The 25,693-nt window shown below is 37.0% G+C and overlaps 1 protein-coding gene and 1 long non-coding RNA gene across 2 annotated transcripts in view; one reads left to right on the top strand and one right to left on the bottom strand.

Moving 5' to 3' along the window:
• LOC142984934 (uncharacterized) overlaps positions 1-4,031 on the bottom strand; it is a 273,228-nt gene extending 269,197 nt beyond the window's left edge. Inside the window, exon 1 of the long non-coding RNA XR_012960173.1 lies at positions 3,959-4,031. This is a non-coding gene — a long non-coding RNA (uncharacterized LOC142984934). The remainder of the gene's footprint in view (positions 1-3,958) is intronic.
• A 2,063-nt stretch (positions 4,032-6,094) lies between these two features.
• On the top strand, positions 6,095-25,693 carry LOC142984911 (putative fatty acyl-CoA reductase CG5065). Its single transcript, XM_076132792.1, has 13 exons — positions 6,095-6,234; positions 16,353-16,474; positions 16,804-16,920; positions 17,448-17,567; positions 18,340-18,465; positions 19,130-19,275; positions 19,978-20,093; positions 20,688-20,880; positions 21,425-21,571; positions 22,348-22,437; positions 22,972-23,136; positions 23,851-23,949; positions 24,406-25,693. Exons 2-13 carry the CDS (start codon positions 16,370-16,372, stop codon positions 24,545-24,547), a joined length of 1,566 nt encoding a protein of 521 aa, XP_075988907.1. The 5' UTR covers positions 6,095-6,234; positions 16,353-16,369; the 3' UTR covers positions 24,548-25,693.

The following is a 25,693-nucleotide window of genomic DNA, read 5'->3' as shown; positions in this document are numbered from 1 at the left end:
AGCAATTCTTAGTGCGGGAGTTGTCATTTAAAAATAAACTTTTATTTTTTAGATTAGCCATTCAATTGTAACTTAGGTCAGTAACCATTTCCTACCAGGAAGATGACGTCACTTGCCTGCGTCTACGTGACTACGTACTAACATAGAATTATTGATATTTTAAATAAGCAGTAAAGTGTTAATGTATGTTTCGATACATCACGCTTGTTCACGTTGTGGGGTAAGTAAGATAGTAAGTGATTGTGACAATAACATTAAATGCACGTGTTTTCCCTGTGGACTAAAAATAGAAATGATTTTTGGACTTGAAATGTGAGTAATACCTATATCATGTACGATTTGATTCGCCCATAGCCAGTTGCGCTCACCGGTAACCGATCTGTGAGTTAAGCAACCCTTGACGCGGTCATTTAATAGATGAGTGACCGCCGACCACCGTATTTGAACTGAGCGTCTCCGTGCTTCGGAGGGCACGTAAAAAGTCGGTCCCGGTTGCTGTCAATTAAGATAATAGTCGTTAAGCCACGACAGAGACATTCGGGCGGTTAGAACAACTTTCTGTATTTTTACTAGAAAAGTTTGCTTAACAAGTAACATAGTTACCTACCCTTTTAAAACAAAGGTTTGAAGTTATTAATGTGTCTATAAGTGTATTGACTGAACTATGTCAATAATTATAAATTGACACAGTGCCAGTTAGCGAGATGACGCGAGAATATTCAGATAATTAACTACTAATGTTACAGACGGGAAAACACGTGGTCATATGTATGTGTTGCTAGATTTATTAGTTTGTATAAGATTTACACGTGATTATACTTGATTTAACGTGATCTTAAAGTAAATATTAAATAAATAAATATCATTTGGACAACTCAGACGGTCATCTGATTCCAAACTAAGTAGAGCTTGTACTATGCTAATAACTGATAAACATACTTATGTACTTCTAAATGCATACCTTATAAATATTTTTTTTTAATTTAAAAAGTGTATAAATTATTGAAGATTATGTTTAAATGATTTACCTTATTAAATACATCTTTAGTTAATAATTTAAACGCAGTTCCAGGATTTAAATAAAATAAAATTAATAACTAGTTTTGTTTAGTGACGCTACACACTGCTAGATGGCGCTTATCGCTGTAGCTTCAGTGTTAGTAATTAAATCAATAGAAACATTGGATTTAAATAAGTACAATTAAATTATCTCTACCAAAGATTTCTTACATTTTCTGCTATATCTACAAATATTTGATATTTATTGCACGTTTGGCGCAGTAGTCACCTTGCGCCAATAACCGTAGCGCCGCCTGTGATAGGTTCGAATCCAACCCGGGACAAATTTGTGTGATGAGCACGAGTATCTGTTCTGAGCTTGTTAATGTAACTATATAAGTAGGTATTTAGAAGTATATAAGTATGTTTATCAGTTATCTGGTTACCGTAGTACAAGCTCTGCTTAGTTTATATATATATTTATTTACTTCTACCGTGAATCATATTAGAAAAATACGAAGACTTGTTTTGAGAGTTCGGACTTAGGAGACAAAGTGCATTGACTTAAACTGAACATAATAATAATATAATATTATGTACCCACCGACTAGTTCTCGGGAAAGAACATACAAGATGTTATACTAACTGAAAAACTTAAGTAAATACCTAGAACTAACTATGTACTATGTGACAAGTTTAAAATCAATATTATTTTACTAATTATCTTTCTTTTATTACTAGGTATAATCTATTTTCACAGTTATAACAAGATAATAAGAAACATACATACATAAATAGATAAAATCACGCCTTTTTCCTATAGGGGTAGGTAGAAAATAATAAAATATTACTAACATTTTTTTTTACTTATTACCTAAGTAAAATTTTGTAAGGATATAAATAAGATTTGTATGTGCAGTGATAGCCGAGTGGTATAAGTTAGCACCTTCCACACAAGTGGTCGCAGGCTCGAACCGGCGCAGCACAGCTATGACTTTTCCAAGTTATGTGTGTATTACAAATAATGATCACTTGTTATAATGGTGAAGGAAAACATCATGATGCAACCTTGCATGCCTGAGAGTTCTTTAAAACAGTTCTGGAAGATATACGTAGTCCTAAACCAAGCCAACCAACCAACCAAGTGGACTCAAGCACTCTCTCATTACGGGAGGAGACCTTTGCCCAGCAGTGGGACAGTAATGTATTTGCTACAACACAATAGTCTAGTTATGTCCGGAAGATAAGCTATCAATAAGATATCTACGTTATATACAATGACTCAACATTGATAAGATACTAATAATATACAATATTATGTGTAAAAAAATAAATAAATATACTAGCTGACCCACGCAATTTCGCTTGCGTCAAATTAGAGAGAATGGGTCATTATTTTCCCCGGTTTTGTAACATTTTTTACTGTTACTCTGCTCCTATTGGTCGTAGCGTGATGTTGTATAGCCTATAGCCTTCCTCGCTAAATAGGCTATCCAACAGTAATTTTTTTTTCAAAAGCGGAACTGTAGCGACGAAAAATGTTTCAAAAACGGGGAAATTTTGACCCATTCTCTCTTATGTCAAGCAAGCGAAGTTGCGCGGGTCAGCTAGTTTAATATAAGTGTATAATACCCCTGCCTACCTTATCGTAGGTTCTACTTATTGATTGTTTGTAGTACTGGGAAATACGAGGATAAGAGGAAAACCCGTTATTTACACATGTACTTATTTACTAGATTACCCACGGCTCACAAGTGAAAAAGACCTCGGGTCTCGGATATGGTTAGTGGTCAACCTAGGGTCAAAGTTGTTCAAGCCGCCCGAAGGCCTTTGACGTGGCTTAACGACTGTTATCTTAATTGACAACAACCGGGACCGACATTTTACGTGCCCTCCGATGCACGGAGAAGCTCAGTTCAAATACCACTATACGGTCACCCATCTATGAAATGACCACGCTAAACATGGCTTATTCTAAATATCGTTTATCAAACAATCTATGGGTATGCTATAACGGGACGACGGGTATAAGCATGTCACCCATCTAAGAAATGACCGACGCAAAGTTGCTTAACCCACAGATCGTTTACCAAACGGTATGTATGGAGCAAGTGGTATCTATACGTAATCATCCCAAGCAAATAGAGGGGTCAATACACCAATGACTTTTTAATATTATTTGTGTATTAGAAATAATTATCACTTGGTATTTTGAAGAAAAACATGCACCTTGCCTACCTGACAGTTCTTTAAACAACAGTTTTCTAAATAATACGGAGTTTGAACCCACGACATGCGTTGAAAGTAAATATTGAGATCATTTGGCTATTATTGAGTTGTTTATTCGCAAAATATGAAAAGTACGATCAAACACAGCAATTAAATAAATGAATAAAAATAAATTTAACCCATTAATGTCCCACTGCTGGGCAAGAGTCTCCTCCCGTAATGAGGGAGGGGTTAGGCCTTGAGTCCACCACGCTGGCCAAGTGCGGGTTGGGGACTTTGCATGCCCTCGATAAAAATTAATGTATTAAACATTTTTTTCTAACATAACTTCGGAAAGTGATTAGTGTGTTGCCTCGGATTCGAATCTGCGACCACTTGCGAAGAGGTGCCAACTTAAACCGCTCGGTTATCTCTGCTGGGCAAGTGTCTCCTCCCGTAATGAGGAAGGGGTTAGGCCTTGAGTTCACCACGCTGGCTAAGTGCAGAAATATATGACAATGAAATATACGACACATTATTTTGACACGTTTAGTAAATGTACATATGACAGGAACTCATTAAAACATTCATCAATTTTATAGTATTGGGAACACAATTATTATTTTTGTGAAAATAATATTTTATTTGGGTAAAAGCTTATGAATCCAGAAACTATGTTTATTATTTGTATTTATCATACTACCAATCAGTTTTACTTCTTCTTCTTCTTATCGTATGGTTAGTGGTCAACCTAGTTTCAAAGTTGTTCAAGCCGCCCGAAGGCCTTTGACATGGCTTAACGACTGTTATCTTAATAGACAACAGCCGGGACCGACTTTTTACGTGCCCTCCGAAGCACGGAGATGCCCAGTTCAAATACCACTATGCGGTCACCCTAGCTTAACCTACAGATCGTTTAACGACCGGTGAGCGCAACTGGCTATGGGCGCCTATATTAGTCTTACTGAGGAGTATCGTGTTATAACCCAGGTAACTGTGTTGTGGAGATCAGATAGACAGTCGCTGCATGTAAAATACTGGTATTCAGCTGCATCCGGTGAGACTGGAAGCAGAATCCAACATAGTTGGAAGAAAGGCTAGGATCTATACCAATATTATAAAGCTGAAGAGTTTGTTTGTTTGAACGCGCTAATCTCAGGAACTACAAATCCGATTTTAAAAATTATTTCAGTGTTAGATAGTTCATTTATCGAGAAAGGCTATAGGCGATATATCATCACGCTACGACCAGTAAGAGCAGAGTACCAATAAAGATAGATATTGCTCACATTCGAGTTTTATATCCATACTTACTATACTTATTAATATTATAAATGCGAAAGTAACTCTGTCTGTCTGTCTGTCTGCTACTCAATCACGCCTAAACTACTGAACCAATTTGCATGAAACTTGGTATGGAGATATTTTGATACCCGAGAAAGGACATAGGCTATACATCATCACGCTACGACCAAAAGGAGCAGAGTGCCAGTAATTAATGTTACAAAAACGGGGAAAAATTTCACCCATTCTCTCTTATTGGACGCAAGCGAAGTTGCGCGGGTCAGCTAGTATATAGGTATTTAAATTTAAGTTATATTTATGTAGTATTAGTTATTATAAACTTGTAAAATGAGTCTACAGGTACTTAGATCAGGGCAGACATGCAAGGAAGGTAGTCAAGGTGAATCATAATATTGATACGTTATCATTACACCTGATAACTGTTATCGCTAGTTCAATGTAATCTCACCTTATTATAGTATACCTTTAGGGCTTGTTCACACGATCGTTTACTAGTTAGAGCCTGCAGTGTCGCTTGTATACTGCGCTTTTTGTCTTTCAAACAGCCCGCTTTTTGGTCCATTAAAATTTTTAATTTTTTAAGGTCTTAAGTTGTGTTTTTTAGTTATTTTTTTTAAACCTATAACTGGGCACTGTTGAGCGGTCCGACTACTGGGCAAGGGTCTCCTCGAGGGAGGGGTCAGGCCTTGAGTCCACCTCGCTGTCCAAGTACGGGTTAAGGACTTTGCATACCCTCAATAAATAATAATAAATATACTAAACGAATTTTAGGCATGCAAAGTTTCAACACAATGTTTTCCATTTTGTTGGAGCAAGTGATCGTTTATTTCAGATACACATATAAAGACTAAATTAAAGAACTATTAACATGATTTCCGAAGCACGGAGATGCCCAACACAAATAACACTACGCGGTTACCCATCTATCGAATGATCGCTCCAAGGGTTGCCTAACCCACGGATTGTTTACCGACCGGTGAGCGCAACTGGCTATGAGCGCCTCAATTTTTATGAAATAGTGGTAGGGTTGTCTAAAAAAAATAAGTCCATGATATGATTATTTAATAATATTATTTCATGTATATGTTATTTCGTTGTACAGCGGGATCCTATATCGTTTACCGATCGGTAAGCGCAACTGGCTGTGAGCTATGTACAATCTATACTAATATTATATCTATACTAATCTATACTAATATTATAAAGCTGAAGAGTTTGTTTGTACGCGCTCATCTCAGGAACTACTGGTCCGATTTGAAAAATACTTTCAGTGTTAGATAGCCCATTTATCGAGGAACGTTATAGGCTATACAATCATCACGCTACGACCAATAGGAGCAGAGTACCAGTAATTAATGTTACAATAACGGGGAAAATCATGACCCATTGTCTCTTATGTGACGCAAGCGAAGTTGCGCGGGTCAGCTAGTAGGCTTTATACAAGAGAGTACACAAGCGACGTCGAGCTATGTCACTACCAAGGTGGCACTAAGGCCTTCGGGCGGCTTGAACAACTTTGACACTAGGTTGACCACTAACCATACGACAAGAAGAAAAACTACCGAGGTAGGTAGTGTGTACTCCCGCTATCAGCGAGGATGCGCGCGCGCAGTCGCCGTCAGTCACCTGCCATCTGTGTTTAGTGATTGTTGTGCACATACATACATACATACTGTTACATCATTATAATAACTTTTACATAATTTTGTTGAATTTTTTGAGGTGAGTTCAATATTTTTTTGCTTATATATTGTGGATAGCAAAGTGACTTTCTACAATAATTATAATCGTAATTTTTTTTAAATGACAATCACAGAAAACTAAGGAAATAATAAATTACTATTAGTTTAATTTATCCAAAATGTCGCCGTTATAACTTAATAGCTGTTAATAAATTATGTTAAAAATAAAGTTCCCTCTATGCGTCTTTTTGTATGTTCGCGATAAACTCAAAATTTACTAAACGGATTTTCATGTCATTTTCAGCAGTATATAGTATGATTTTCAAGAAAAGTTTTTAGTTAATAGTGTACCTATAATAAGATACAGTTTTCGAAGTGTAATCAATTATTGTCCCTTCATTGGGAAAAGATTTACTTCCGAAATAAATACGGTGTTAGGTCTTCAGTCCACCAAGCTGACTAAATGCGGCCTAAATTAACTAAGTTCGGAATTATCAAAAGGATTATTACATTGATAATTGTCTTATTACGATAATTACATTATTTTTATATTTTTATCAAGTTTTAACTATTTTTGTTGTTCATTCATTCATAATTGCTATCTTGACAACTATAAAAATAAATAAAAATAAATTTAACCCGTTACTATCCCACTGCTGGGCAAGGGTCTCCTCCCGTAATGAGGGAGGGGTTAGGCCTTGAGTCAATTATAAAAGTGATGATTTCTATTATATACTAAGTAAATAACGGCCTGAAGCACTTGAGTTAATCATCGATTTATAGTGTAGTATAAATATCCTACTTCCTACTCCTACTTATATTATAAACTAGCTGTCCCGCGCAACTTCGCTTGCGTCACATAAGAGAGAATGGATCAAAATTTTCCCCATTTTTGTAACATTTTTTACGTGATGATAAAATATATAGCCTATAGCCTTCCTCGATAAATAGGCTATCTAATACTGAAAGAATTTTTCAACTCGTACCAGCAGTTCCTGAGATTAGCGCGTTCAAACATATAAACTCTTCAGCTTTATAATATTAGTACATATACAAAATATGGAGTAGTATTAGTATATAAGTCTAGATATGCGAAAGTTTATGAGAATGTCTCTTTCACGCAAATAAATATCAAAATAAATTTGGTATATAGGTAGGTGAAGACCTAGAATAACACATAGGCTACTTTTTATCCCGGAGTTTCCAGGATTTACACGGGAAGGGTTTCCACGCGGACGAAGTCGCGGGCGGCCTCTAGTTATATATAAACTGTATATAGATGGATCACTACAGTGTTAAATCCAGTAATGAAGTATATTCAGGAAAACTCAATGTGTTTGACCCGGGTATCGTACCCGTGACCTTACTAAGTATACAGTATAACACATCTACTGCGTCAACCACAGGTTAATGTATTATAATAGTATTAGTTTGTTTATATTAAGTGTGAACAGTGATGGCCGAGTGGTACAAGTTGACACCTCCCTCGCAAGTGGTCGCAGGTTCAAACCCGAGGCAACACACCAATGACTTTCCAAGTTGTGTGTATTAGAAATAATTATCACATGCTCCAACGGTGAAGGAAAACATCGTGATGTAACCTTGCATGGTTTAACGACTGTTATCTTAGTTGACAACAGAGACCGACTTTTTACGTGCCTTCCGAAGCACGGAGACACTCAGTTCAAATACCACTATACGGTCACCCATCCATGGAATGACCGCGCCAAGGGTTGCTTAACCCACAGATCGTTTACCGATCGGTGAGCTAGCTATATGAGCGCCTTCTTAGGGTTTAACAAACGTGATATTATGTATATATGTATATTAAGTTTATAAGTATCAGTTCCCTAACCCTATATAATAGTGTCATGGCCGCCAGTCTGTCCGTATTACAATATTATGTCATTAGAACACATTTACATAATTATTTGTATTATTTATTAAATAACGAGGACGTGTTAGACATATTGCACTTTATATTAATTTATTATCTATTCTAGTTTTGGTTTGTTTGTTTACCTTGGTGACAAAACCTTTTATATATAACTAGTTTTTACCCGCGACTTAGTCCGCAGGTGGCTATGAGCGCCTCGCTATCGTCCCCGTAGAGCGAAAAGTCATTAACTCGAAAAACCTTGTTTTTAGATATGGCTGTTCAAAGTTTTTAAAAATATAAAAATTAATAACTTACGATTGCAGTAACCTATTTCTTCGTTTATAGTCTTAAATGAAGGAAATTATAACAAAGTTTATTTAATATAGACTACATTAAGAAAATATTGTCTGAACGCTTGGAAATATCAAAATATAATAAATTAGTTACTTTTATTTTTTAAATATGTAACATAATTTCGAGTTAGTTAATTTTTGATCAGAGTAAGTGATTTTTAACGCAGTATGAAATGCGTGTACCGATGTGAAAAATAACTAAATCCATTTAGTGATTTTACAATTGCTAATAATAATTTTAATATGCAGACATAATTCAAGGGAAAAGTAATTAAGTCGTTTTAGGTATTTTTTAAGTATGGGTTAGATACAATCCTGAGAAATGAATATTAATTAACTAAAATTAGTTAATTTGCTCATTTTATTTTTAGCTCAAAAGGGTTGACCTGGTTAATTTTCACATTCTATAAAACAAAAACTATAATAGCTACAGGTATGAGGATTAGACAGAAAATTAGAGAAAAATATGGCGATTTCAATGGTGTCATAAAAAAAGAAATCATTAACTCGAGTTAATGACTTTTCGCTCTACGGGGACGCTATGTTTAATCGCAGTAAATCGTTTGTCGCAGTGGTTAGCGTGGTCACCTCGTCGCAATAACCGTAGCGCCGCGTGTGGTTACAATCACACCCGGGACTAATATTGTGTGATGAGCACCAGTATCTGTTCTGAGCTTGTTAATGTATCTATATAAGTATGTATTTACAAGTATATAAGTATGTTTATCAGTTATTTGGTTACAGTACAAGCTCTGCTTAGTTTGGAAAATCAAGTGACCGTGTGTGAGTTGTCCAATGATATTTATTTACTATTTTTATTTATTTATAATTTCATGAAAATCGGTTATGTTTTGAGTACCAAAAGCGTAATAGACATACACACAGACATTAACGTTATAATATAATTATTATCGCTAATTTGTCTGAGGATATCCTCGTATAGATTTAAATATTTAATCAATAATCATGTTTTAATCTAAAATCAATGAAAGTAAGATATTATCACGTATATAAGTAATATCACGTACAGGAATCTATGAAATACTTACTGTCAGTAAAATTAGTAACATGACATACTGGTTAACGAAAAATGTATTAAACTTGTACTCGTAAAAGGTTCTTCTAAAATGCTCAAGCTATGTAATTTTGTTTCGTAAAAATTCTTGCCAAGTCGCCAAGCCGCACTTGGCCAGCGTGGTCAGCTCAAGGTCTAACCCCTCCCTCATTACGGGAGGAGACCCTTGCCCAGCAGTGGGACAGTAATGGGTTAAATTTATTTATTTATCTATAATTGAAAAATTCTTGAAATTGTAATTATTACAGACTAACTCCCGGTTTCTGAGGTACATTTAGCGGTAGTTTATCTATTCAACGTTTAAACTCATATACAAAAACGCAATTGAATAGATAAACTACCGCTAAATGTACTCAGAAACTGGGGGTATGTAATTTTTTTTGTAGAAATTTTTAAATTGTAATTATAACAGACTAAAACATTTTAAGAAATAATTATTATTATCACTTGCTCTAACGGTGAAGGAAAACATCGTGATGAAACCTTGCATGGGAGACCTTTACCCTGCAGTGGGACAGTGATGGGTTAAAAAAGAAAAAAGTTTAAAATAAATTTTATATTGAAATTGAAATATACATACATACATATACATAAAATCATCCTTTTTTTCCCATAGAAGTCAGCAGAGACCAAAGAACGTCACTTGGTACGATCCTTACAAACTTCTCTTGCTTCATTCACATACATTCATGTTGTCATACAGGCTTTAGCACACTTTTTATAGAACTACCACAAGTTGTCACATTCATATACTTTTGATTATGACGTAGTTCGCACGTTTGTAATGACGCGAGTATAGACAATAATATCGGAAACCTTCCAAAAATAACTGCTATATACACTATGTATGTATAGTATACTAGCTGACCCGCGCAACTTCGCTTGCGTCACATCAGAATCATAATTTTCCCCGTTTTTGTAACATTTTTCACTGGTACTCTCCTAATGGTCGTAGCGTGATGATATATAGCCTATAGCCTTCCTCGATAAATAGGCTATCTAACACTGAAAGAATTTTTCGAATCGGACCAGTAGTTCCCGAGATTAGCGCGTTCAAACAAACAAACAAACAAACTCTTCAGCTTTATAATATTAGTATAGATAATGTTTATATAAGGCATATATTTGACGGAGTGATGTTAAAATTTGCGCACACGTGACCGCTAAAACTGTTATAGTTTATACAAATATGATGATACAGGGCTGCCATACACTATTTATCGTATGGTTAGTGGTCAACCTAGTGTCAAAGTTGTTCAAGGCCGAAAGGCTTTTGACGTGGCTTAACGACTGTTATCTTAATTGACAACAACCGGGACCGACTTTTTACGTGCCCTCCGAAGCACGGAGACGCCCAGTTCATATATAGAAGGTCATAGCAGACATATACGAAATACATATATACCATCACGCTTGTTATATTGTAGACAAAAATGTATGAAACACACTCAAGTTTTCCCAATTACGAGGTAACTCTTATGCATATTACAGTAAAAAAAATAGATCAAAATCTATTAATGTCCCACTGCTGGGCAAGGGTCTCCTCCCGTAATGAGGGAGGGGTTAGGCCTTGAGTCCACCACGCTGATCAGCTGCGGGTTGGTAATTGTATACCTTCAAGCAATTTTAAAATTGCAGGGTTTTATCACGATGTTTTCCTTCGCCGTAAGAAATGATTTAATAATTATTTCTAATACACACATCACTTGGAAAAGTCATTGGTGTGTTGCCCCGGGTTCGAACCTGCGACCACTTGCGTTGAAGTACCAACTTATACCACTCTACAACAATAAATATAAATTACAAGCATAAAGAATAATCATAAATATATCTACAATTATAAATGAATAAAAAAAATCTTATACTAGTATCAAAAAAAAACTGTTAGACTCTTGTTGTCAGCCCTACTTATGTATGTATATAATGTTTGTATGTAATATATGACGATGTGTAAAGTGTATGAACAGTATACAAGAGAACGTGCGCGCATGGGACTGCGCAGGCGCATACAACACTGTTTGACTATAATGACCACTATGAGACAGGTGACCTACAGTGAGGTCAGTTACAAAATAGACAATCTATACTAATCTATACTAATATTATAAAGCTGAAGAGTTTGTTTGTTTGTTTGATTGTTTGTTTGTTTGTTTGTTTGAACGCGCTAATCTCAGGAACTACTGGTCCGATTTGAAAAATTATTTCAGTGTTAGATAGTCCATTTATCATTACGCTACTACCAATTTGAACAGAGTACCAGTGAAAAATGTTACAAAAACGGGGAAAATTTTGACCCATTCTCTCTGTGACGCAAGCGAAGTTGCGCGGGTCAGCTAGTATTGCAATATATGCCACTTTAATATTATGTCGGGGAAAAGTATTTTCGCATTATAATTTATAGTATGTATGAACTTGTAATAAAATCTCTTTGCCTTCAAGAATCACAAATGAGTACACGGTTAGGTTTCTTTCAGTGAGCTCGTGAGGTACCCAAATATCGAGCTTTTTTGTGTAGAGAAAAGATTTTATTACAAGTTCATACATACTATAATGCGAAAAGACTTTTTTCCCGACCTAATATTAAAGTGGTATAAATATTGTCTATTAATAAGTTTATTTGTCATCAAAGTTCTAGTGTTTTGACCAACCCAGGAATCAAATTCAAAGTCATATAATGTTACAATGATTGCGCTATAAACATGACCTCACGTTAAATATTGATACTAAGTGTATGAACAGTTAGACATAGTGCGGGTTTGATTCTTGTTTGAACAATAATTAACGATAACGTGTTTGTCCTTAGTGTTAGTTGTTATAAATCAATAAATTATTGTTTCTTGTTGAGAAATACTAATGTAGCGTAGATACTGTTTACACAGACCGTTCGTCGTATGGTTAGTGGTCAACCTAGTGTCAAAGTTGTTCAAGCCGCCTAAAGACGTGGCTTAACGACTGTTATCTTAATTGACAACAACTGGGACCGACTTTTTACGTGTCCTCCGAAGCACGGAGACGCTCAGTTCAAATACCACTATTCGGTCACCCATCTATGGAATGACCGCGCCAAAGTTTGCTTAACCCACAGATCGTTTACCGACCGGTGAGCGCAACTGGCTATGAGCGCCTGATTCACTGATTCATTAATATCTGAACTCTAAGGAGACCTTTATTTATAATCTAATTTCTAATCTATTAATGATCACATTAATTTATGTATAATATTAGATAATAATCTCTCATAATTTTACTATTTAATTGTAACGGAAATATTAATTAAGGTTATGTCAATAATAAACATAATTATCACTTATATTATTATTTATTATATCCTACTAATATTATAAATGCGAAAGTTTGTGAGTATGTATGGATGTTTGTTACTCTTTCATGCAAATACTACTGAATCGATTACAATGAAATGTGGTATACAGGTAGCTGAAGACCCAGAATAACACATAGGCTTTTTATCCCGGAGTTCCCGAGGGATCGGGATTTACACGGGAAGGGTTTCCACGCGGACGAAGTCTCGGGCGGCCTCTAGTAAATATCTATACTAATATTATAAAGCTGAAGAGTTTGTTTGTTTGAACGCGCTAATCTCAGGAACGCGCTGGTGCGAATTGAAAACTTATTTTACTGTTGTAAAGCCTGTTTATTGCGGAAGGCTATAGGCTATATAACATCACGCTACGACCAAAAGGAGCAGAGTACCAGCAAAAAATGTTACAAAAATGGGGAATATTTTGAACCATTCTCTCTTGTTACGCAAGCGAAGTTGCGCGGGTCAGCTAGTATATAACAGTACATGATACTGTGCGAATTATACTAATTTGCTATTTGATTAGTTTGACATTGTCGTAGTGTATATAATATGTTAATTAATTGTATATAAATTATATTATGTCACTGAGGTTTGAGTGATTCGGCCTTAAAACGCGTTTGTTTATTTATCTATATACATATACTAGCTGACCCGCGCAACTTCGCTTGCGTCACATAAGAGAGAATGGGTCAAAATTTTCCCCGTTTATGTAACATTTTTCACTGGTACTCTGCTCCTATTGGTCCGTAGCGTGATGATATATAGCATTTAGCCTTCCTCGATAATTGGACTATCTAACACTGAAATAATTTTTCAAATCGGACCAGTAGTTCCTGAGATTAGCGCGTTCAAACAAACAAACTCTTCAGCTTTATAATATTAGTATAGATAAGTATACTAATGTTATGTATATCTGTCTGTATATTACGCTTTCTCGCTTCAAATGCCGTATAACATTTTATAAGACTTAGGATCAAATTGTCCCGGTTGTTGTCAATTAAGATAACAGTCGTTAAGCCACGTCAAAGGCCTTCGGGCTTGAACAACTTTGACACTAGGTTGACCGCTAACCATACGATAAGAAGAAGAAGAATGTACTAAGAACTATGTTCGCTATTCGGCTAGTTTTCAATTGATAGCCGATTATAACAGTCATCAGATTATTTCATACATAATCTGTCAAATACGTCTAATTTATTACTTGATTAAAATGATTGATCATCATGAAACAATCGATCGTCAATTTGATAATATTTTAATGATAAAATATAATAAAATGATTATATGTTAAACTGCACGTTTGTCTGTGTGGTTAACATAGTCACCTCGCCGCAATAACCGTAGCGCCGCGTGTGGTTACAATCACACCCGGGACTAATATTTGTGTGATGAGCACCAGTATCTGTTCTGAGCTTGTTAATGTAGCTATATAAGTATGTATTTACAAGTATATAAGTATGTTTATCAGTTATTTGGTTACAGTACAAGCTCTGCTTAGTTTGAAATCAAATGACCGTGTGTGAGTTTTCCAATGATATTAATTTATTCTTTAGAATTTCAGATGACGAATGTAGATAATAAATATTCAGCGATATTTCTAATGTGGATTATATAAAAGTAACCAGTTTAACTTGACCTTGAGTAGTTACACAAACCTCCAAATTATTACTACGAGAAGGCAATAGATAATTATAGTAATATATATATAGATAATCTTTGTCTTTCTTTAAATATAGCTCGTGGCTTAGTTATCCCCAGCCGCGCGGACCGATCTCTGAGGTTAGTTACACTTGCCAAGGTTGTTCTGTGGATGGATGACCATCTTATACATATCAAGTTCCTCCGTGTTTCGGAAGGCACGTTAATTTGTGGGTCCCGGCTGTCATTTTCAAAGATCTTTGACAGTTTACAGTAATCAGAAGCTTGAAAGTCTGACAACCAGTCTTACTTAGTATCGTGTTATAACCCAGGTAACTGTGTTGTGGAGGTCCGATAGACAGTCGCTGCATGTACAATACTGGTATTCAGCTGCATCCGGTGAGACTGGAAGCCGACTCCAACATAGTTGGAAGAAAGGCTAGACTGATGAATTATCTACATATACTAATATACTAATATTATTATACTAATACTAATATTATAAAGCTGAAGAGTTTGTTTGTTTGTTTGAACGCGCTAATCTCAGGAACTACTGGTCCGATTTGAAAAATTATTTCAGTGTTAGATAGTCCATTTATCGAGAAAGGCTATAGGCTATATATCATCACGCTACTACCAATAGGAGCAGAGTACCAGTGAAAAATGTTACAAAAACGGGGAATTTTTTTAACGCTTATATGACGCAAGCGAATTTGCGCGGGTCAGCTAGTGTTGCATAAACGATGATTTATGAGTCTTTATTCAAGGTAATGATTACAATGTTGTATTCAGTTATCAGTGAGTCAGTGATAAGTGTTCATTGATAAACTAGCTGACTCGCGCAACTTCGCTTGCGTCACCTAAGAGAATGAGTAAAATTTTTTCCCGTTTTTGTAACATTTTTCGTTGCTACTCCGCTCCTAATAGTCGTAGCGTGATAATATATAGCCTATAGCCTTCCTCGATAAATGGACTATCTAACACTGAAAGAATTTTCCTAATCGGACCAGTAGTTCTTGAGATTACCGCGTTCAAACAAACAAACTCTTCAGCTTTATAATATTAGTATAGATAGATAATTTGTGATAATAATAAGTGTGTCACTTCACTCGCTTGATAGGTCGTCGTGATTTAAGTCATCGTCTGAGTAGATCGTTTTGTAATTAACATAGTTGATTGGGTTTTCGTGAAGAGTTTGTTTGTTTGATTGTTTGTTTGTTTGAACGCGCTTATCTCAGGAACTAGTGGTTCGATTTGAAAAATTCTTTCAGTGTTAGATAGCCCATTTATCGAGGAAGGCTATAGGCTATATATCATTACGCTACGACCAATAGGAGCGGAGTAGCAACGAGAAATGTTACAAAAACGGGGAAAAATTTCACCCATGTGACGCAAGCGAAGTTGCGCGGGTCAGCTAGAGTTAAATATTTATGCAGCCAATGATGAAACAGCAGTGATAGCCGAGTGGTATAAGTTGGTATCTCCCAGGCAATTGGTTACAGGTTCAAACCCGAGCCAACACACTAATTACTTTTCCAAGTGACGTGTGTATTAGAAATAATGATTACTTGTTTCAACGGTGAAGGAAAACATCGTGATGTAACCTTGCATGCCTGAGAGTTGTTTAGAACAGTTCTTGAAGGTATGCAAAGTCACCAACCCGCACTTGGCCAGCGTGGTGGACTCAAGGTCTAACCCCTCCCCTCATTACGGGAGAAGACCCTTGCCCAGCAGTGGGATATTCATGAGTTTTATTTATTACCTCCAAATGATCTCTACGACAAGGCAATAAATAGTCTTTAAGTTTTTCTTTAAACGCCTCCCACACAAGTGACCGCAAGCAGTGGAACATAATGTGATGTTAACTAACTTATATGTGTATTGTTTCCAGGTAACATACAATACAAGATGGTCCCCCGCCCCGCGCCTCAGTCCCCCTCGCCGCCCCTCATCCCGCAGTACTTCGCGGGTCGGGAGGTGTTCATCACTGGCGCCACCGGCTTCATGGGCAAGGTATACTAATGATTTATTTATTTAAATTATTATCTCCTTACATTAACTGTATTTACTATAAATGCGAAAGTTTGTGAGAATGTATGTATGTATGGATATATGTTTGTTACTCTTTCACGCAAATACTACTTGAAATTTGGTATATATGTAGGTAGCTGAGGACCCAGAATAACACATAGGCTACTTTTTATCCCGGAGTTGCCGTGAGATCGGGATTTACACGGGAACGGCTACAACGCGGACGAAGTCGCGGCGGTGGCCTCTAGTATAACTACTTATACATTTAGTCATGATAATCAAGAACTGACCCAAGTCCTGGTCTCCCGCAGGTGTTGGTGGAGCGTCTGCTGTGGACGTGTCCGGAGGTGGGGCGCCTGCACCTGCTGCTCCGGCGGAAGAAGGACGTGGCGCCGGAGAAGAGGCTCAAAAAATTGAAACAGTCGCAGGTGAGCCTTCTACGATCATAAAAAATGCTTTATGCTGATCAAAGGTATACGTTAATTATATATCCGTGCTATTCAAGAACTTTAGATGAGAAAAATGATAAAATTAACTAGTTTCTGCCCGCGACGTCGTCCGTATGGAAATATTTGTCAGGTGTCCTGCGTGTTAATGCAGGTTATAAGCTATAAGGGTACCAAATTATATTAAATTTTGTCAAACAACATAAATACATTTAACACCCCCTCACAAATTTTAGCATTTGTAACATTCGTAAGATAGGATTAAGCAGCACTGTTAAGAATTAATTATAAACGCGCTAATCAATGAAATCGCTCGCAAGATACATAATTCAACTATTGAAAAATTTTATCAGCCAAAATAACGCAATAGGAGTTTTTCCTATTTCACAGAGAGCTAAAAAAAAATACTAAAAAAATATATTTGTATTTACCCATTTGACTTGACAGTGGGAAATAATTCTTAAGTAAAATCACTATATGTACTTACTTGTAACCTCGTTTGTTGTCAGGTGTTCGACGTGATCCGGCAGCAGTGCCCGCAGCGGCTGGACAAGCTGTGCATCGTGGCCGGCGACGTCACCAAGCCCAAGCTCGGCATGAGCCGCGACGCCATACAGGAACTCAGTCAGGTAACAAACACTACACTACACTACTTCTTTTTCCTATCTTATGGTTAGTGGTCAATATGTATAATACAAATACGGGAATTAAATTAACGCGAACACGCATTTTACCTTAAAATTCCTAACGTTTCGGCGCAGTAGTGTAGTGTGTGATGGCGGTTGGAAAAATCAAAATATGAGGGTAGATGAACATTCGTCCGCCTCATATATACGAAGTCCTGTCATCGCTGCTCCAGTCAGCCTGCGACCACGGCGAAAAAAAATCAACTTCTCTTTATGAAATGTCAAAAATACATTTTAGTATAGGAAAAATGTTTGTAAGGTATCTCAAAAAAGAAAACTCTATGTAACCTACAATTTACACATGCAGCCCCTAGAATAGATACGCAAGTTTCTTTAAATTCAGAACTAATTAATATCATTCCCCTTCCCCCATTCATTAGCGGTAGTTTATCTATTCTATAGTGTTTAAACTCATATAAAGAAAACGCTATTTATTAGATAAACTACCGCTAAATGTACCTCAGAAACCGGGCACATTTCAGTCACCTTTGAGTTATATATTTTTAGATTATTTTGTAACCCTCTTATACATAAACACACCATAAACTTATTTTAGTTAAAACACTACTAAAATATGTTTTCTCTCTTTAATTTCGCTAAGGAGTGAAAGAAACAAAACGGTTTATAAGCCTTTCATAACTTCATATATTTTTATGAATAAGAGGGAAACACTTTTACTTTATAAGACTAACATATTATAATATGTTATATACAGGTGTCAGTGGTGTTCCACTCGGCGGCTACGCTGAAGTTCGACGAGCCGCTCGGCGCCGCCGTGGAACAGAACCTGCGCTCCGTGCTCACGCTCATGGACATCTGCGACCAGCTGCCCGCCATGCAGGTATGTACATACATACATACAACGGTACATGAGATATGAGAGAGGATAGGTTTTTTCTAAAAATAACTCCCGCACTAAGAATTGCTCGCGGGGATTTTTACAAACATACAAAAAACAGCCACAAAGTACAACCAAACATAAGAAACCAAACCAAGTTAAACCAACCAAACCTAGAAATTTGTACTCGGCTCGTCCTACGCTTGGGCTCTCCTAGCGTAGACGCAGCTTAAAATAATTGTGAACCACACAAATAATTGTACCTTTTGGAAATCGAAGTCCAGCAGTGCAATGGTAGCGGCATTGCGACCACTTTTACCAATGAGCCACGGAAGCCGTCAAATAGAGCGTAGACAAAATTATTAGTTTTATAAGTTTGGTAAGAATGTTGACTTAAGTAATGTTACCCAAATAAAGGAACATCAGTTACTTGACTACATTCTAATACTTTATTATTTTTATTTTTATAACGAAAAGTTTCTGGGTAATTATGTTTAAGTTTCGTTTTGTATGTTTTAACACAAACTACACATTACGAAAAGCTAAGATTTAAAATAGTTCTTTATTCACCTTCAGACACAATATTTTAAAAATGTACGTTTAGTTATTAATCATTTTATATGAACAATTTAATGATGATGATTGATGTTTATTCTGTATTGTGCAGGTATTCGTACACGTATCGACTGCGTACAGCAACGCGGATCTGGCGGTGGTGGAGGAGCGCGTGTACCCGGCGCCCGCCTCGCTGCACCAGCTCCTGACCCTCGTCGACAACCTGCCCGAACACCTCCTCGCTGAGATCACGCCCAAGTATGCACCCTGGTACAGACAGTTGCGCTCACCGGTCGGTAAACGATCTGTGGGTTAAACAAACCTTGGCGCGGTCGTTAGGTGACCACATAGTGGTATTAGAGCTGGGCGTCTCCGTGACGAAAAAATTCGGTCCCGGTGGTTGTCTTCTAACAGTCGTTAAGCCACGTCAAAGGCCTTCGGGCGGCTTGAACAACTTTGAAAGCTAGTGTGACCACTAACCATACGACAAAAAGAATACGTCCAAGTATAACACATCGTGACCTAATACATCAGTCTAGTCTCACCGGATGCAGCTGAATACCAGTGTTTTACATGCAGCGACTGTCTATCTGACCTCCACAACATGGTTGTCAAACTTAACCTCAGAGATTGATTCCCGCGGCAGTTGCCACTTAGCCACGAGCACCTCTCGACTGCTAGTAATAGAGTAGTGTAAGATACTGGCTCTTCTTTGTCTTGTCTTTATCCCAAAAACATGCTGATGTTTTAAAACCAGTCGCTTGAAATCAACCCTCCTAGTTAGTAGAAATAAAATGTTTTTTTGGTTAATCCTTTAACTAAGTTCTTTGCAGCAGGTTTGTTATAAAAATCTTTTAAGCAATTAAAGCGGCAAAGTGGACCTAGTCTTGTCACAAAAAACTTATTTTGTACTTTAATGTTTTGAATGACATATTACCTAAATTGTTGAATTGTTTCCAGGTTGATATCGCCCAAGCCGAACACATACACGTTCACGAAGGCGATGGCGGAGAGCGCCGTGGCTGAACGAGCGCACTCGGCTAGATACGCCACCGCTATATTCAGACCTTCCATAGGTATGGACATATTTATAATAACACAACACACAATATTGTATTTAAAAATGAAGTATTGAATAAACTTACGATTTTAATAAAAAAAAGGTTGAATGCCTGCCATCTAGTGAATAAAAGTGATCAACTATATTTTGTAAATAAAATCTACTGTACACTAGATGTCGCTTTTTGAATGTTTCTTACTATTCGATAATAGATGTCACTTTACACATATGATAACTACTCAATACTTAATGTCGTTATATTTCTGATGTACTCCTATCCTATAGCAATTGTTGCTAAAGTATTAATTATTCTATTCAATGATAGATGTTGCTTTATGGTTTTTACTATCCACCGTTAGAAGACTTTTGTATAAAAAAGATAGTTTTACCATTCAACAATAGATGGCGCCTTCTTAACGATTTGAATGTTTTTGTTATATTTGTTTGGCAGAACAGTATTCTTCTTCAATAAAGGTTTAAAAAAATGGCAGAGAGAGATATAAATATACAAAAAATACAATATATGACTATTTCAAATACTTTGTACGAAGTTTACAAAATAAAGGATATTTTGAATTGAATTAAATAAGCCTTGATTTTTTTAACACAGTGATTTCGTCCCTGGCGTACCCGTTCCCTGGCTGGATCGAGAACCTGAACGGTCCGAGCGGCGTGATGGTGGGCGCGGGCAAGGGGCTGCTCCACGTGCTGCACTGCGCCGGCCACAAGCGCGCCGACATGATCCCCGTGGACATCGTCATCGACACGCTCATCGCCGCCGCCTGGGAGGTCGGCATTGAGGAGTCAGTACCAAGCTTTCCTTTGAATCCTGTACATGTTACCAAAAGCTGTTCTGTTCAGTCTAGCCTTTCTTCCAACTATGTTGTAGTCGGCTGCCAGTCTCACCGGATGCAGCTGAATACCTGAATGATTGTCTATCTGACCTCCACAACACAGTTACCTGGGTTATAACACGATACTAAGTAAGACTGGTTGTCAGACTTTCAAGCTTCTGACTACTGTTAACGACTGTCAAAAATCTTTAAAAATGTATGTCAGGACCTACAATTTAACGTGCCATCCGAAACACGGATGAACTCGATATGTATATGGTCACCCATCCACAGAACAACCTCGGCAAGCGTACCTTAACTTCAGAGATCGATCCATGCGGCTGTCGTTAACTAAGCCACGAGCTCCTCATGTTACCAAATAATCAAATTACTGTTGAGTCTTTATACTCAGGAGGTATCGAAATATTTCTTTTTTTCATTGGAAATGCTTTTGGACAGTACAATTTCATAGCATCCATAATTTTTTAATGTTTCTAAAACTTATATGTTTCAGTTCCCGCGAGGCTCGCGTGTACAACTGCTGCTCCAACGAGAACCCCACCACGTGGGCGCAGTTCAAGCAGCGCATGCTGCGGGGGGTGCGGCGACACCCCTTCGACACCCCGCTCTGGTACCCCAGCGGGTTCTTCACTGAGAGCAAGTAAGAGACATAACATATTCCTTATTTAGAGAATTGTAAGGGAATTTTAAGGTTTTCAATTAAACCTTTGTATAATAGAATACGGGAATTAACGCGAACACGCATTTTACCTTAAAATGCCTAACGTTTTGGCGCAGGTTGCACTCGCCGTGGCCGAAACGTTAGGCATTTAGGCAAATGCGTGTTCGAGTTAATTCCCGTATTCTATTATACAAGAAACATGCAACGCGAGAGTTTAAAAGTTATAAACCTTTATAACAAGAAATTCGTATTTTTCGTCTTTTACAAAAATTCCGTCATCTTTTTTCCACGTTTTCGTCTTTTGTTTTCCCTTCTATAAAGACGTGTGGATATCTCTCCTCTCACTCGCACCTTCTCGCTCACTCTTTCCGTTTAGGTACACATACAAAACAACACATTCAATCATCTTACACTTTATCTCACGTTTGGATACACCACATAGAGGCGTCCATAGCCAGTTGCGCTCACCGGTCGGAGAACGGTTTGTGGGTTAAGCAATCCTTGGCGCGGTCATTCCATAGATGGGCGACCGCATAGTGGTATTTGAACTGGGCGTCTCCGGGCTTCGGAGGGCACGAAAAAGTCGGTCCCGGTTATTGTCAATGAAAATATCTGTCGTTAAGCCACTTCAAAGGCCTTTGGGCGGTCTGAACAACTTTGACACTAGGTTGACCACTAACCATGCGATAAGAAGAAGACTATCCCACAAAAATTATAACAAGAAATCTAAATTTTTTTATTATTTGTTGTTACAGAACACTGGTGACGTTGACTCAGTGGTTGCTGCAGACGGCGCCGCTTCATACCATCGACTTTCTCTACACAATGTGCGGCGTAAAACCACGGTAACTATGACATTAATTTATTAAGCTATAAGTATCGTAATACCTAGTTCCTATAACGCGCTGAGCAATTACTCCTGGAACATATTTTGTTGTTTTTTTTAATATCTTACAATTGCACAGATTAAATTCAACTCTGATATTGTTCGGTTTCTATCTGAAAATGTTGTCCTATCACTTGCTCCACTAAACTTTAGAGATTGTATATCACTGACTGGCTACCGTGAGCTCTGCATTATTGCATTCTGCTTCTTATCGTATGGTTAGTGGTCAGCCTAGTGTCAAAGTTGATCAAGCCCGAAGCCTTTTGACGTGGCTTAACGACTGTTATCTTAATTGACAACAACCGGGACCGACATTTTACGTGCCTTCCGATGCACGGAGACGCCTTGTTTAAATACCACTATATGGTCACTCATCTATGGAACGACCACGCCAAGGTTTGTATAACTCACAGATCGTTTGCCGACCAGTGAGCGCAACTGGCTATAGGCGTCTCATTATACAGTTATATAATGTATCTGTCTTTGTGTCTAGACCTCGCATGAGCACGGTCAGCTCCCGGCTGGCGGCCATGTCATCAGCTCTGCGCTACTTCACGACGCACGAGTGGTCGTTCAGCACGACGCACGCGCGCCGCCTGCGCCAGCGCCTCGCGCCGGCTGACAACAACATCTACAACCTCGATCCTAACACTATCGAGTGAGTACATACTATATCCTACTAATATTATAAATGCGAAAGTTTGTGAGAATGTATGTATGTTTGGATGTTTGTTACTCTTTCACGCAAATACTACTGAGTCAATTAACATTTAATTTGGTATGTAGGTAGCTGAAGACCCAGATTAACACATAGGCTACTTTTTATCCCGGAGTTCCTGAGGGTTATCGAGATTTACACGAGAAGAGTTTCCAGGCGGACAAACTCGCGGACTCTAGTACTAACTAAAGTTAATTAACTTCACACTTACATATTTTGTCTAAATTGTTTTTTGTATAAGAACAAATAAGTATCTCAAGTTCTTGTTTATTGATTTATTCTGGGTTTGGTAACAGTTGTTAATTGAGGTTTCATGTACCTACAATTTTATAAATGCAAATAATATCAAAGGAGAAAAAATCATAAACTAAAACAAGAAATATAATGAATGTGTAAATATAGAAAATATAATTATAGTTTTCCAGAGACTTCAAAGTTCAATGCACTTTACTGGATGTTTTAAAAGCGTTCTTAGCAGCATGATTATATCAGCATTTTAAACGTGTCTATTTAAAATCAACTAATACAACATATTAACAATAGGTTAATAATTAATTTAACTCTACACACTTACTACTCATTCTAAACTACAAATGAAATACGATTTTTTTTTAATGGTTTTAAAAATGTTATCTTTGTTATATTATTCAACAGTTGGGATGAACACTGCGTGAGCTTCGTGAAAGGAACACGCAAGTACCTCCTCTTAGAGAGTGACAAAGACATTGACAAGGCACAAGCCAGGATGAAGATGTAAGTATATTTATATTTTGTTTATATGTATTACAACTTTCCTTTATTTACAACGAGTGCCACCGTGGCGCAGTGGTTCAGGTCACCACGCCGCTACTATTGCGTCGGGGTTCGATTCCCACACGGAACAATTAATTGTGCGATCCACAAATAATTGTTTCGGGTCTGGTTGTACTTTGTGTCCGTTGTTTGTATGTTGGTTGTGTACAGTGTACAGTGCGGAAGTTGTCTTTTAAAAAAATTGAAAGAAAGAAAATCTAATAGATATTTTCTATATAAGATCGATATTAAAATTTGCAAGTTAGGGTGAGATTCCTTAGTCATTGCTCGAATACATAGTGTTAGTTTCAAACCCAGCTTATTAATTGTCAAAGCGAAAACACTTTATACATACATACTACGAAAACTCTGACATATTAAAATATATTTATTAATGTACATTATTATCTATTTCAGGTTATTATTCATACACAGAACGATGCAGTGTATGGTAGCATTCTTCATGTGCCGTCTCGCCATCCGCAGCGCTCCTGCCATCTTGCGGGCAATAGCGACACTAATGACGTTTAGAAAAAACGCACGGAAAGTGCTCGCATAACTGAACACTTTTATAATTAGTTTATTTTATTTATTACTTATTATAAGTGCTGCAATATATGATAATATAAGATTTTTTGTATTAACGGTGATAAAAGTTGTGATAGATTAGAAGAAATTGTTGTTTTAAATATGTACTTAATAACTTATTGTAAAGCAAAAGCGCTTCTTGCGTCTGTCTCTATGTCTGTATGAATGTATGCTTAGATCGATAAAACCACGCAATAAATTTTGATGCGGTTATTTTAATAAATAGAATGATTCTTAAGGAAGGTTTATGTGTATTTTTTTTGTATAAAATAACTGTTTAAGCCAGGCGAAACCGGGGCGGGCCGCTATAGTTAATGATGTGTGTCACTGCAATAACTGTCTAATACTTCAAAGAAGTGAAAAACGTAATATTAGTAATAAGAATAACTGAAACGTTTTTGGTTACAAATTTTAAACGAAGTTTGTAAAATTGTTGAGGTTTTATTTACAGTCACTTCACAATAATTATGACAAATGTTTGACATCCTTTGTTAAAAGAATTAATTGAACAATTTAGTAAATGAATATTTTCTTTCTTTTATAAATGATTTACTACTTTACGTAGGTGATACAGTAAGACTATCACGTATCTCAGTTGACAACTATTTAAAAGCCACTATGCTGTACATTGTTTAGTTCCTAAGATGATAGTGATTTACACGTTACATTAGAGAAGCAATGTATTGCATGGTGGCTATCAATTTGACGTTCACTAGTTGTCAAATGTCAACTGAGATACGTGTTACGCCCTCTGCGGGCCTATCACGTATCTCAGTAGACAGTTAGTATACGTCAAATCTATGGTCACTTTTCAGTACATTGCTGCTTTGACGTAACGTATTAATCACTATAACCTAAGAGAGAAAACAATGGACAGGATAGTGGCTTTCAAATAGCTGTCAACTGAGATACGTGATAGCCCCCCTGGTCGACAAACGATTGACCACGTTAAGTAATATAAAAAAAAACTATCGTGTAGTGTCTTTGTGTTTAAAAAGGCACATTAAGTGATTTGAACAACTACTGTAGCTATTTACTAGCTACTTGCTCAAATATACAAGTACAATTTGTTTTATTTTATGTTTATATTGTGTAATAAAACTCGCTTGGTACCGGA

This window comes from Anticarsia gemmatalis, chromosome 28 (genome assembly GCF_050436995.1).
Source record: "Anticarsia gemmatalis isolate Benzon Research Colony breed Stoneville strain chromosome 28, ilAntGemm2 primary, whole genome shotgun sequence".
NCBI classification, from domain to species: domain Eukaryota; kingdom Metazoa; phylum Arthropoda; class Insecta; order Lepidoptera; family Erebidae; genus Anticarsia; species Anticarsia gemmatalis.
Note: the sequence above shows the minus strand (reverse complement) of the source record. Positions and strands in the feature narration are given on the sequence as shown.

Bases quoted from the DNA above. Each gene is read 5' to 3' on its own strand.
- LOC142984911 (XM_076132792.1), top strand. From the start codon at position 16,370: ATGGTCCCCCGCCCCGCGCCTCAGTCCCCCTCGCCGCCCCTCATCCCG. The intron at 18,466-19,129 runs GTATGTACATAC...TGTATTGTGCAG, and splicing joins ACCAGCTGCCCGCCATGCAG to GTATTCGTACACGTATCGAC. The intron at 23,950-24,405 runs GTAAGTATATTT...TATCTATTTCAG, and splicing joins GCACAAGCCAGGATGAAGAT to GTTATTATTCATACACAGAA.